General features: G+C 37.4%; 2 protein-coding genes across 2 annotated transcripts; both read right to left on the bottom strand.

Annotated features, from left to right (window-relative positions):
* Positions 1–456: 456 nt before the first annotated feature.
* tmem30c (transmembrane protein 30C) lies at positions 457–8632 on the bottom strand. Its single transcript, XM_037686567.1, has 7 exons — positions 8367–8632; positions 8087–8203; positions 7803–7910; positions 1302–1392; positions 1075–1218; positions 781–996; positions 457–675 (listed from the first exon to the last, which is right to left on the bottom strand). Exons 1-7 carry the CDS (start codon positions 8562–8564, stop codon positions 479–481), a joined length of 1071 nt encoding a protein of 356 aa, XP_037542495.1. The 5' UTR covers positions 8565–8632; the 3' UTR covers positions 457–478.
* Positions 8633–9056: 424 nt separating this feature from the next.
* On the bottom strand, positions 9057–13627 carry cmss1 (cms1 ribosomal small subunit homolog; the record flags this gene model as incomplete). Its single annotated transcript, XM_037686677.1, has 9 exons — positions 9057–9342; positions 10664–10752; positions 10825–10912; positions 10993–11053; positions 11127–11229; positions 11309–11368; positions 11466–11604; positions 11707–11754; positions 13481–13627. Coding segments are annotated over 9 exons (816 nt in total), but the record flags the coding sequence as incomplete, so codon positions are not given.
* Positions 13628–14636: the final 1009 nt, after the last annotated feature.

The raw sequence follows: 14636 nt of genomic DNA, 5'->3' as shown, positions 1-14636 counted from the left end.
GCAAAAATATAAAGTATATTAAAAAACGAATATACAATTAAACAATAAATTACACATTGCACACTCCATGTTGCTCTTATCATTTTAGAACAAAGAAAGCAAAGCTCCACTTTTTTTTTTTACTCCATTAAACCACAATCTTCAACTGATTTGCCGTACACACAAAAATAATAATTAAAAAAACAAAACAACTCGAGCGGTGCTGCTCGACTCATCTGAACTATTAAATTTTACAGAGTTGCATCAAATGCAGCAAAACACACCTGAATGTTTGTACAGAAAGTCACAAAATGTATTAAATGTCAAACTTCACTGTGCTTCAGTGTTTCAGCACTTGTTGTCTTAAATGTGTTTATTAAACATTTAATCCCATAATTGCTCTTTGCATTAAACTTGCCCACAAAGCAGCAAATGAGTTTATTTTTCACCTGCTTGTGAGTTTCTCCTTACATCCTGGTCTTCGGCATCATGAGACGTCTTATTGAAATGTTAAAAGCACGTTCTTTCCTTTCTTTCCAAACTTCCACCACACCACCGTGAGGACAACAGCAGTCAGGAAGATCAGGCTGCTGGTTACCAGGTAAGCAACAGGCAGGAAATGGTTCTGACCTCCAAACCAGGTCAGCGTGGTCAGCACCACTTCCTTTCTGCCTCGGAACGGCTGCACAGGAAAGTCTGAAGGAGCAGGAGGTTAAGGCTTAAAAAGAAAATCGATACCAGAGAGACGCTCAGAGGAAACTGGTCAGCGTATAAAGACTCCTAGATGTGATGAAAGGATACTGTAGCTTATATCGATGGTGTAGTTCCCCGATGGAAGCCCCTTTGAGAAGAGTGGTCGGCTGTTTCGATTTAAAATCCCATAGAGCTTCTTAAAGTTGGGGAAAGCGGCCTCTCTCATCCAAACAATCAGATCATCATTGATGAAACCATTGTTGTTCGGGTCATCTGGATTAAGTTCATACACGGGTTTCTGCCAGTACAAAGGTTGCACAGTGCCTTTGGAGAAAGTATCACGAGTTAACGCCATGTATCACAAAAGAACACAAAGAAATGCACGTTACCTTCCAGCTTCACCTTCAAACACCTCAGCTAGAGTCAAGTTGTCCATCCTTGGGTTACGGTATTTGACGTTTTTGTCAGTGTACCATGTGAGGCCGGTCCGTAGCAGCGGAACAAGAACAGAACCGCTGGAATGATGGAAGGTCAGAGCAAAGGTGTCTGAGGGGAGAAAGGTGTGGGTTAATGGTTCAGTCAGGTGAAAGTAAGCAATGACTGATGATGTTATTATAAGTGCTGTTTACCATTAAACATACTGTTGGCTACAGCTCCGCAGGGAGCAATAGGGACTCCGTTCTGATCTCTTGCAAATGGCTCGCAGTATGCACTTGGGTTCTAGTAAAGAAAATGACAAATTAAATACAAATTTCTTGAAAATCGTTCGGCTTTTTCCTCTTCAGGGGTCACCACAGTGAGTCATCCTCCATCTTACTCTGTCCTCACTCCAACTCCTTCCATGTCCTCTCTAACAGCATCCATATATCTCCTCTTTGTCTTTTTCCTGGCAGCTGCATTTCTAACATCCTTCTACCAATATAACCACTGTCCATCCTCTGGACATGTCCAAACCATCTCAGCCTAGTGTCTCTAACCTTATCTCCCAGTTGTTCAACCCAGGGCCAGCCCAAGCCTCCATGGGGCCCTAAGCAAAATTTGGTTTGGGGCCCTCTATTTCTGCTAATAATGTGGATTACTGCAATCAACAGATGATCAGATCATTCACCATCTAACAAACTCATTGCAACTCTGACAGCTCTGTTTACATTATCCTATATGCATATATCATAGTGGTACTAAAAAAAAAGAAAACACCACTATGCAATGTGTTTTGCAGCAAAAGTGTCATCTGGTTTATTATCTTTGGTTCCAAAGAACTGCAAAATAATTTGTAGTGCAAGATCAACAACAAACAACAGACAAAATAACTTAGATGCATATAAATGTAGTATGTCATATGCTGGATATATTCATACTTTTTCACGAGTTCCTCATCTTTCTGACTGTGTAAATGTCGTGCATTGAATTTAACAGAAATGTAACGAGAGACGTTATTATCTTTGACCCATCAAAATGAATGCGGTCATTTATTTTCAGAATCAAAGTTTAACATCAAACATTTACATTAATTTGGCAAAATATGAAAATAATAACAGACAAGTTTCACAGATAATGGACTTCAATCACACGGCGGTGATTGAGGACTTTGCTTCAGATATTTCTAAGATATCTGTCAAATGAATTTAGGAGAAAGGAGATTTATCTTACAGAGAGATTTGTGAGGGAATTAATCTGTTTGACCAGAAACGTGCACGCTCCTTCAGATCTCAGCTTGCGACGGTACGCTTGGTCGAAGTAGAACCGTTACCTGGTTGATGATATATCAGCGTCGGTATAGGATCCTTCCTTGACTCTTTCAGCGTCTCCGTTGAGAGCAGCTGAAATCCTTCGAGAGTCGTGCGAGGTTATTCAAACAGAAGTTATAATCCCAAAACGTCTCTGGATCATCCTGAATGCGTTTGCATCCAAGAACTCTGAACTCCTTTCATCTCCTTAGCACTCTCTATCAGACTTCCGACATCAGACTCTTCAGCACTCTGTGTGGAACTCTCAGTGCTCTGCAGCATCAGACTCTTTAGAACCGGGAAGTTGCCACATTTTAAATGAGTTGACTTCCGGGTCAATTTAGAGCTTTCTGATTCGTGGATGGACCAGAATAGAGGTGTGGTTTGTGATGTAAGATGTTATCAAATTCGAGGTCAGAGAATGAGATTATTTAACAGACAGAAAAGATTATTGGAGAAAAAGCAGACTTCGTGGAGTCAAACTCCTATTATCTTCTGAAAAAGTTTAAACATGACATTTCTTCTCAGTAAACATTTTAGTTGACCGAGACTCGACCTTTAACATACTTACAAACTTGCTCATTGCAGACAGAAAAATCAAGAAATGCATATTAACCTGATTTCTTCTTTGAATGAGGAATAAAAATCATTACTTACTGTTTATGTAAAATAAAAATGAGTAGTTCTCTTCAACCTGTAAACATTGAGTGAACTAACACAATTTGATTATCAAACATTTGTAAAATAGTAATGATCATAGAGGATTGTCTTTTCTACTTGATTAATTCAAGGAAGAAAGTCTCCAGATGGCTCAAACTGTATTTCTGGATGCAGATCAATGAAATAACAGTCTCTGTTCATCTGATCAGATTTGAGGTCAGATCAGGTTCACTACATAAATAAATTAAATTGTGCAAAAACAGACAAAATAAAATAAAAATAAAATATCAAGGAAATACTTAAATAATTTAAATGAACAATTACTTGAAACCATGTAAAATGGTTTAAAATCAGAAATTTAAAGCTGATTAATTAGTTCTTAAAACTTTGTAAATGTATGCAACAATTTGCAAAAGTTGAACTTAAAATATTAAATAGAATCATATAGAAGTCATTACAAAAAAAAAAAATTCAATTCCACTTAGGAGGCCCCCTAGTGGCCCCGGTGCCCTAAGCAGCCATTTAACTTGCTTGTGCCTTGCCTTGAACGAATACAACTTATGTTGGATATGAAACTGAAAATAAATACATAAACACTCATTTTAAACATAAGAGCCACTTAAGAGCTTCCTAATATCACATCAGAGCTGCCCTTTCAAGTAAGCATTTCTGCTCCTACCCTTAAAAAACCTCCGTCCCTAAAAGTACAGTCATGGGCAATTTAAATAAAACCCCAAAAATATAATAAAACAGCACAAGTAGATTTCAAATTAATTTTACAGTTTAAATGGGTCATTAATAAATTTTTAATTATTTATTAAAATACGAGAGAAATGTTTGCTGGGTAGCCATGTGATGTACCAAAACAACGGCACCAATTTGTCAAAATAACAGCAATCAAAATGTCGAAAAGGCAGTCCAATTTACTTTCATAAAAAAAAAAAAAAAGTATTCTCATTGTACAACTAAACAACCAAGAGTTGAAACACATGAAGGCAGTGGCAATGGATATAGTACTTGAAGCATGTGTGTGCGTGTGTGTGTGTGTGGGGGGTGCTCTATTCACACAAGGAGAGCTGTTGGTCAGGCTCCTTCTTGTTGCTCTCATAGTTATTGAATCAAGTGTTTACCTATGTAGGTAAACAGATGTTTATCAACCTGTTAAACTACATCAGAATGCAGGAATTGGCATCTACTTTATTAAAAACTGTATGGGGGAGGACCCCCAGACAAACCCCCACCCACCAGCTATTTGCGTTCTGGCATTGTATGGTTTACAAATTAAGCACCAAGTCTACGCAACAAAAAAGAAAAATAAATACAAATTGAGATAAATATGTCTGTAAAATTGTCCAAGTTATAGCCATTTTTGTGTTTTTAAGGTTGGTTGGCAGCTTTCATCAGGTTGACTCCATAAGTTAATCATTCATCTAATGATCCATGTTTCATTACAACTCATTCAGGGGTTTATGAGATATTTTAGTAACAGACAAACAAACAGACATGGACAAAAACATCTGCCTTTTATCGTTTAGCAGAAAGTGGTTATTAAAAAGCAAACAAGAAAAAAAAGTTTCTTGTGACTGAACTTGAACATTTTAATGAACACACTGTGTGAAATGTCCCATGAAGAGTTTAACACTAAAAAGGTGTGTTTTGTAATAAAATAAACATCTGGGATTGTTGGGTAAAATTAACTTCTAAAATTCAAGCTCAGCAGAAGTTTATTTTTATTTAGCAACTTTAGACGTGTAAATATTGCCTCTCAGCAGCTATGGAATCAGTTTGAAAGTTCTCTGAGGTCATTGCAAAGCAAGTCGAACACCAGGAACCTTTCGGTTGTCACCATTAAACACAGCTGTGATTTTACTGACACTTTTATTCTGACTGCTGTTGCACTAAAACACCATAAAAGAATAATAATCATTTTAATTGAACTGTCACCATCAGTAAGTTCAGAATGAATTAAGTCTCATGCTTCAACTTTACAACTCAGTGATCTGTCTGCACACTGATCACTTCTGTTAATATATCTCGAGTTATTATATTTCAGCACAACCATAAAAAGCTCGTTTTAGGATCATTTTTCATTAGTTTTTACCATAAAAAAAATTACAACAATAAAAGGAATCTAACATCAAAGACCAACCAGTTTGGTGGTGATAAGATGGTTTCTGGAGTCTGCCCTCTCCCCCGTTGATTCCTCTGAGGCAGCCATGGCCAGAGTGGTTCAAAACATCAAAGTTCATGCTCAATAATCCAGGTAAAAAATCTAACAATGTCAGATCCTCTGGATGATTTATTTGGGTTGAAACGTCTCGTCCTTCATCCAAAGGACTTCATCAGTCTGAGGAGCCACAACAATGTCAGTCCCATAAGTGGCTTACTCGCATAGTGGGCCAACCAGTTTGATGGTGACAACATGGTTTCTTATCATCCTTAGGATGAAAGATGAAACGTTAAAAAAAAAAAAAAAAAAATCCAGAAGACCTGACTTAACTTTGTTGGATTTTTTACCTGGATTATTTATTGAGCATGAACTTTTATGTTTTGAACTACTTTGGTACTTCAGAGGAGTCGATGGGGGAGAGGGCGGACTCCAGAAACCATCATCATCAAACTGGTGGGACTGAGTTTGTTGTGGCTCCTCACACTGATGAAGTCCTTTGGATGAAGGACGAAACGTTTTAACAAAAAAAACCGTCCAGAGGACTTGACTTAAATTTGTTGGATAAATAATCAAAGTTTGAAAAGAAGGCTGTTCTTTGAAAAAGTTTAGAAATAAGTTTAAAACCGTTTACATAGCTTTTGAATTTTTGGATCTAGATTGGTTTTCTAAATAGCTGTGGGCTTTTCCTCAGTTATTCACTCATTAGTAACGCAAATAAAAGATCTGCAATTGATTCCAAATGGCAGCTTGCATTTGGAAGCTGTTAGTGTTTATCCTCAACACGTGATGAGAGTGAAACAGACCATCAGGAAGATACGGATGTTAAAGGTGGACAGCAGGGATAAAATGACCACCAACTCATCCACACAAGTCAGTAAGAACAGAAATGATCATTTAAGCCAACCACTCTGTTGGAGACTACCAAAAAACTACTTTGACAATACCACCAGAACCATACATCAAATACAACGGGCTGTATAAGTTTTATATTTTGACCAAAATGGTCAGATTTAGGAATAAATGCATTAGACTTTGTTTCTATATTACGGTAGATTATCTTGAACAAATACTAGCTGTGTTTGTTTTATTTGAGCAACAAAATGATTTGAATATTAATAAAAGACAAGGACAGATTTAAACTAGAGAAAATGCATTTCCTGTGAAAATGCAGTGTGAATGCTTATTGCAGAAGAACTTGTTGAAAAATTGCTGAAGTTAGCTAAAAAAAAAACATGCTGAATTGTAGCTGAAATGGAAGAACAAGCCTAAATTAGCAGAAGAAAGCAGAAATAACATATCTGCTGAATTAGGTTTAAATAATCAGAAATGAGAACAAAATTAGGAAATTTGCTTAAAAAAAAGGCTGAAATTAGCAAAAATTGCTGAACAGTAGCTGAAAAGGCAGAAATAAGTTTAACAGGAGAAAGTGGAAAGAGCTGAAATGAGTTTTAAAAATGTAGAATTAGTTGAAAAAGCTAAAATGAGCATAAAACTGCTAAATAGTAGCTTGAATAGCAGAAAAAGTTGAAACTTGCCAAAATCAGCTGAAAGGAACATTAAAAGCTGAAATTAGCAGAAAGAAGTTAGAAGAAGCACAAAAACGTTGAAGTTAGCAGAAATTACCAGAAAGCAGCACAAAACAACTGAAAAAAAAACAGCTGAAAGTAGCTGAAAGTAGCTGAAAAATGTCACAATTTGCACAAGGAAGCTGAAAGAAGCTGAAGCAGAACAAAATGTGAAAGGAGCAGCAAAAGGTTGTAAAAAGATCTAAAGATATGAAGGATGTAAAATGAGCTCAATTCTTTTTCTTTGAGGGAAAAAGTGGCAGAAAAGGCTAAATATTTCAAAAAGCTAAAGTTGCACAGATACCAAAAGTCGTAGCAGGATTGTCCTGAAAGAGCTGAACGTTTTGACAAAATGTGTTGAAATAGCACAAAAACTGTGGAACGAGAAAGATGCTGAAAAGCGTACAGAAGAAACATGGATCACAGTAGAGTGCATGCTTCAGTGTAGAAGAAGTTTAAGAGCTTCTTCTCCTCTCTTGTCCTCGTTGTAGCGATGCCGTTTGATCTGTGATTATTTTTTCTTTTTCACACCATTTCTGCAACTTACTGTTCTTTAAGAATGAATGTCAGGGCAGACGTTGTTGTTTAACTTCCTTTGGTTGTATTTTAAGCCAAGCAGAATCAAATGATGTGTGAAGAAGACACTTTTCATGGGAACAAAGACCAGAAAGAAAGTGGAAGTTGAAGTAGCACCATAGTCACAGTTGTAGTACTCATCACCTCGTAGTTAAATTTAAAGTTTTGTCAAGATGACCAGGCGAAGGAAAGACCAGCTTTGTTAAAACTACATCCGTCACATAAAACCTGATGAGACGTTACTTAAATCAGTTTCACTGCAGCAACTTCTGGACAATAACTACTAACGTGAACAAAACACAATCAGCTTGTACAAGAAGAATTAGGGAAAACTCATAACCTAAAGTAAACATAATCTATAAAGCACAGTTTACTGTGATGTGAGAGAACAGCTGTATCGGTTTAAAAGTAAATAGAGGAATAGAAAGATACCTTTAATTTATTCTTCCGGCCCACCATCTGTCCATCATCTCTGGAGTCCATGTACCTACGGAGGTTCTGATGGAAATTCTTCAGTCCGTAGTAAAAAAACACATCTCCCTGAAAGAACGAACCCGGATGCACATCTTTATCTCATGTGACGTGGACTTTGAGCTTTACAGCTCGGAGGACAACTAGCTGTCCTAATGAACGAAGCTTGCTGAAAGTTGTGTGAGAAACAAACTTCCAAACCCAGACGCCGTCACAGCGCCGCACGCTCCAAAACATGAAATTACCTTAAACGCTTTGCTGATGGAAAAGTGCACCTGGCACCTGCAGGGCTCTCCGGCAAAGCTCACGTTTTTACGCATCTGAAAACATTCAGCACAAGTTCCACGTTCTGTGTAGTCCAGCTGAAAAGACAGACAAGTGTGGATTAAAACTTTTTTTTTTAAAGCAACTTCCAGTCTGTCAGTCATTATTGCACACGAGGAGCTTTGCTCGCCTCGTCTCTCCAACACACACCCTTGTGTTATTTAGGTCTGGACATCAAAGTAAAAATCTGTTTGCGCTCACCTTTAGTTCCTGTGTGCTCTGCACGGTGAGCAGCAGCCACACTCCGAGCAGCATGCATATCAGAGCCATGAGGTAGAAGAAAGGCAGCACAGTGTTAGCGGTTAGCATCGGAGACCAAGCAGGTAGTCGCTGCTGTTTGAAAGCGGAGTTGTCCGGCCTCCGAGCCAAAGGCCCAGACTTGTCCTGCGCTCGGCCCATGAGCGGGGCCTTCGGCTGGTAGGGGAGAGGAGGAACCTGACAAACAGCTGAAGGTTCAAAGAGAAGCTGCTCTTTCTTCTTTTCCTGTTTTTTTGTCGGTAATATCACACTCGCACACCCTACTCTGCTTGCCAAGAGCTTTTCCCAGCAGGCTTTGCAGGGTGGAGACTGTTGGAGCGTGTTACTTATTAACCGCAGTATTTCACCTAACTACTCATTTCTGACTTTTTGTTACTTCCGTTTGTCTAAAAGATGGTTGCTCCTAACCACTTCCTTCCTTTCAGTTTCATCACCTCAAAAAACAAACTCAGAGAATTTTAAGTCGTTATTTTTGTTTGTTTTAAACTTTATCACAAGAATAACTGAATTACTGCCATTTCCTGGTGGACAGGTGAACTTCTGACCCGACGCTCTCAACAGGAGGAACTTTCTCAAACTTAAAGCCAACACACAAAATGATGTCCGTATTTTACTGAGACTGTTTATTCGATGCATCTCACTTCAACAGGCTGCTGGACGTCTAATGACAACAATGAGATATTTGTCTGACGCAAACTCTTAAAACTGTGAGGAAAAAAAACAGACACTGATCCAAAGGAAAAAAAAAGAGGCTCTTCTGTATGTAATAAGCAACAATAAGCTGTTGACGATTAAAGATTAACTGTTGACAGTGGACACAATAAACTCAATACGTTTGTTAAAAAAGTCCTATTTTGACTTTGTTGTCTCTGCAGGTCAGGACTCCTCTCTCCAGCAGCTTCATGAGGTCCACTTTGATCTAAAAGAAATGAGGAAATATGTGAACCGTTCAGTCAAAAACACAAGATGAAGTTCTCTAGTCGTGTTGTATAATGCAGTTTATCATTTATAATTTGAATAACCGAACCCATGAGCTCTTCCTACAGAATATTAAGATCATTGGTGGTAAAAACGTACAGAACAATTAAATTTACAGGATTAGTGTTGCAAGTTTTTACATTTGTCCATCACTATCTTAAGTTTTATTTGGAGCACTTTCAATTATACACAATGAGGTACCACTTTACAATAAGGCTCCCCTTTTAGATGACTAATAGTTTATAGATACATTATTAATTCCTCTATTAACGCATCATAAATCATTAATAACTGCTTATTATGCATTAATTAAGGGTGACAAAAAAATTGACCAGTTTGTTGCCAAATAGTGAACCAAATCTGTTCACCTATACATTTAATCTACAGTTGTTATATTAAACATTTCAGACTAAATTATTTAACATTAGTTGTAGATACTTAGTGATAAAGTAGGTTTACAAATGCTTATTGTACTTACAAGGTAGTAACTTAGTGTGAAATGTTTAATAGAACAACTCTAGATGAAATATATAGGTGCACAGATTTGGCTCATTATTTGGCAACAAACACATCAGTTTTGTCTCTGTCACCCTTAATTAATGCATAATAAACTATTATTTTTTATAAAGTGTTTTTAGAGGAATACAAAACGTATCTATAAACTATTTATTAGCCATCTATAAGGGGAGCAGTACTGTAAAGTGTTAATAATAATAATTCTATTCCAGACCCCTCAAAATTACATTTATTCCAGCATATTGGTTTTGCACTTGTATTTTAAGAACGTTATTTTATCATTACTACTATTATGACTTTTGCATTGATTTACAATGGCTAGTATATGAATATTAAGATATTTCTAAATTCACAAAAAATAAAAAGCAACAACAGTAATGAGGGAGAAAACGTCATTAACTCCAGGACCAGTGATCCCCAGTTTGGGGTCTGAGGTCGATTATTATGAGCTTAAAACATTGTGTCAAATGTTGATTTAAATTAGTTTAATTTATGTAAAAGTTTGAAACATACAGGATTAAATTAAGTGATGACACACTCTATTTCTTGTTTTCTAACTAAACAAACTCTTAAATAAAATTAGTGTCTGATGAGTTGAGGTGATGAAAGAAATGTCCGATTATGTGGTTGAAAGAGTCAAAGTGAAGAAATAATAATTCAAACATTTCTAAACAAGTTGGCATTGCAACATCATCTCAGTTGAAAGTGCTTGCAGCTTCTTCCTCCAGCAGGGGGCAGGAGCTCACCTCAGGAACATCCACCATCCGCCTGAGTTTCTGATCCCTCCAGTTCCAGTCCAGAACCAGGTACCTCAGTGCCTGCAAGGTCAGACCCTCTGTGGAAACAACGTTGGAGTGAGAAAACCCTGGGAATCTCAGAAGTGAAATAAACTCACGACCACGGGTACCTCTCTCAATGAGAGCGCTGATCCTGCCAGGTGTCCCCACCCCGACGTGCGTGACGCCTTTCTGCAGCAGCTTCACCTGCTCCTCAATCTTTGTGAACAAACCAACAGAATCAGCTGTTCTGCTAGAACTACTACAGTTTTAATTGAGTCGTTATGATCAAGCTCTACCTTGATGTGTTTGGCAAAAAGTTTCACAACTTTTGCTTCACCTTTGAAGGCAGTCAGCTGTCTGCAAACGAAACAAGACGGTTATAACTTCCGTTAAATCAAAGACAGTCAAACATCACAGGGTCAGCGCTTACTTGATGAGCTCGATGGTGCGAAGAGCGGAGCTACAGACGATGAGGACAACCACTGAGCTCTTCTCTGTGTGCTGCTTTTGTATCTTTGTCCACTTGGGACAAACTTGGAGAACAAAAAGGCAATTAAAGTCAAACCTGTGAGTGTGGATGTCAACACCCGACAGGGTCAGAACTTCGCTCACCGTGTTTCAGATAAGAAGAGAGGCTGTGCGTCAGGTCATTACTGGACAGGAAACTGGAGTCTGGAAGAAATGAAAGGCCGTGGTGACCTCGGTGACTCAGTGGCTCGGCGGATATTGACTGAACTTGCGAGTTAAACGGGGAGAAGCTTCGACTCACTCTGCAGTTTGAGCTCCTCCTGCTCGATCACGGAGCGCTTGTCTGAGAAGTAATGTGTAATCACCTCCTGCAGGTCGGACGGACAGCCCGGCTTCAGCACCGAGGCAGCCAAGACGTCTGTAATTGTCTTCTTTTTCTTCTGAAAAACAAAGTATTTTCAAGAGGTATTCAAAACAACCCAGCCCTAACTAGTTATAAAACACCTGTTCCTTGTTATAACAGCAGGGGGCGCCACACTCACCTTTCTCTTCTTTTTAGGTTTGTCTGACTGGAGATCATTTGGCTCTTTCTGTTAAGAAATTAGGCACTTTTGGTTAAAAACAAGACCCAAACAGCATACATTTCAGGCAAAATATAACAATAATATACAATAAATCAATTGAAATGCAAACATATAACAGATTTTCCATAAAACAGTGTAGTTTCCGAACTTTTTGAACGCCTAAACGTGACCCGTTCTGATCAAACGAATCAGAATGAGCACAGCTGCAGTGCAAGGTCACTTAAAATGTTGATTTTCACTGTAATTAGGATGTGTATGAAAACAAAATCCCACAAAGACATTATTTATAGGGATGCACGATATTATCGGCATGGTATCAGTATCGGCCGATATTAGTGTTCAAGTGTAATATCAGACATTCCATTAAAAAAACTCACCGATATAAAATACACTGTTTTTGCCTGCAGTGGCAGCACAACATGCTGACGTCACACACGCCTACCTGATCTCACGGCGGAGAGGAAAATTCAAAATGTCGGCGGTGTGGAAGTTTTATTTTTCGTTGGCGAGGATGTCGGATTCCTAAGATTTATGGACTACGTTGAGCGTCGCTACATCGTCCCCAGTAGGAGATATTTTTCCAACGTAGCCTTACCCGAGTTACAAGCTGTCATTGCCGACATCATTGAGAAGCTAATAGCCGATAGCACGACTTGTTGGGTGAGTTCTACCACAGACATTTGGACGTCGTGTTAGCCCCGTTAGCATGATTAGTCTTACGGCACAATGGATAGACAAAAACTTTGAACTTAAAAAGTCTGTCCTTCATGCACAGGAGTGCAGAGGATCCACACTGCAGCTATAGGAACCTGGAACAAGCCTCCACAGGTGAGACAGCATCGCAGGTGACTAATACTAATAAATAACATTTAACACTTTTCATTTAATATAAGTTAAAGTGCTACGCATAAAATATGGCAGTTACTGAATATAATATGTCACCAGCTCTTACAGCTGTTACACAATTTTTGTACCAAATAAGCCTAAATAAGAGGCCTGACAAAGGAACGTAAATAAAAGATCGGTATTGTTTATCGGACGAATAAATTTTAACATATCGGATATCAGCCACAAATCCAGTATCGTGCATCCCAAATTATTTATCAATCCCAGTAACTAAAACAACATATAATCTTCCTAATCTACCTTTCAATCAAGTCTTCAGAAACAATCTTTCAAAACTGACCATTCCTTCAAATAATATTTGGTGTCGTTGTTAAGCTTGTAGATTCCCGATAACATTATTCTTAGAACATTAAAAATAAAGTTTTCAAACCAGCACAAAAAAAACAACAAAAAAACTAGCTCGTAGTCAGATGATAAATATAACAAACTATATGTGATTTTGAAGCATTTCATAAGTAGAATTTGAAAGTATTAATAAGCTATTATTGAAAAATTACTCATTGTGACTCATGTTCGCAGCACAGGTCATAAATGTTTAGAAGTAAATTGACATATATTTTTGTTACAAACAACAAATAAATAAAAAAGGTCAAAGCTGGTAATTTTTATGTGTGTGATGTTGATACATAATTTCAATTCAGCTTTAATTCTGTAGTAATTATGTTTTATTAGTAATGTATCAATAAAATGTAATAAAAAAGAACCCCACTAATATAAATTTTCTCTAGTAGTAAAATTTACTGATTTTATAGTTAAACATGAATACAGAGTGCATATTTTTCACTTTTACTTAATACATTTCCCATATCAATCAAGAAGGCACAACCTGGGCATTATCCTTTTTCTTCTTGGCTTTGTTGGTTTTCTCCGTTACTCTTTTCCTCTTTTCTGGTTTAGTTCTCTTTGTTTCTTCTACTGAGGGCTTCTCTTGTTCCGTTTCCTCCTCTGTCCCAGATTCATCTGCAAAAAGGAGAGAAAAACAGAAGAAAATTTATTAGAAAAAACTTCAAAAGTTTAATGTGTACACATACAAACTTGACTTAGATCAGTGCTGAGAGAGAGTGATGGCAAGAAAAAGGAATCCATAGAATAAGAGTGCTTTCAGCTACATTTAATGTATGAATAGGCCGGTCACGATAATAAATTTTGCTGGGCAATTAATTGTCTCAGAAATTATTGCGATAAACGATAATATTGTTTGAAATTTGACAACAATTAGTAATTATTGTCAAATTTAAGAAGAAATGTTGGTTAATTTGTTTTGAGTGTAGTACCTTTTTTGACCACCGGATTGCAGTATAAGATTATTTGAACCAAAGGATGGATAGTGAGGGAGCGAGCAGCATGTCTTTAAGAAAAATGGGAGGGAGGCCCGTTGACGTGACATGGGCTGTCTCTCCTTCATTTTTTAGGTTCTCAAAATGGCAGACACTTGGTGTGGTTTGAGCACTTTAGCATAGCATTTTTCACACCAAGCTTTAAAAAAAAAAAAAAAATCAGTAAACAAGTTCTCAGCTTCTTTTTGCAGAAAAAAAAAACAACTTTTTGCACAAAGGGATGGGTTTTAACCATGAATTTTGGAGCTTCGACAAGACTGAGTTATTTCCCCGAGGTTGATATGTTAGCTTAGCTCGTAGCTTAGCTTCTCAGCTTTGCTGCTTTTAATGATTCAAAAACGCGATTTTAGATGGTTAAAATGGATTTTAAAGAGAAAAGAGAAAGGGAGGGGTCAGTGAAGAGCACCAGAGTTGAGCTTTTTGTCATCCAGTGTCTTCAGTAGAAAGACAAAGACACGAAGAAACAATAAAGCTGATAAATGAAAATGAGGTAGATAATTTTCATTTATCAAGCAAGTAATTGATTTATTGTTTATCATGAGTGATAAATAGAGATGAACTACAACTAAAATAAATAAAATGTAAAGAAAAGTGCTAAAATAAGGCAACACCATCATTATTTTTCTAAACCCTGAAAAAATCATT

This window comes from Nematolebias whitei, chromosome 13 (assembly GCF_014905685.2).
Source record: "Nematolebias whitei isolate Nwh7 chromosome 13, NemWhi1, whole genome shotgun sequence".
In the NCBI taxonomy this organism is placed as follows: Eukaryota; Metazoa; Chordata; class Actinopteri; order Cyprinodontiformes; family Rivulidae; genus Nematolebias; species Nematolebias whitei.
Note: the sequence above shows the minus strand (reverse complement) of the source record. Positions and strands in the feature narration are given on the sequence as shown.

Excerpts from the sequence above, each read along its gene's own strand:
- tmem30c (XM_037686567.1), bottom strand. The coding sequence starts at position 8,564 with ATGGGCCGAGCGCAGGACAAGTCTGGGCCTTTGGCTCGGAGGCCGGAC. Across the intron at positions 1,393-7,802 it reads GCCGGAAGAATAAATTAAAG|AACCCAAGTGCATACTGCGA; the intron begins GTATCTTTCTAT and ends TTTCTTTACTAG. Across the intron at positions 1,219-1,301 it reads AGCCAACAGTATGTTTAATG|ACACCTTTGCTCTGACCTTC; the intron begins GTAAACAGCACT and ends TTCTCCCCTCAG.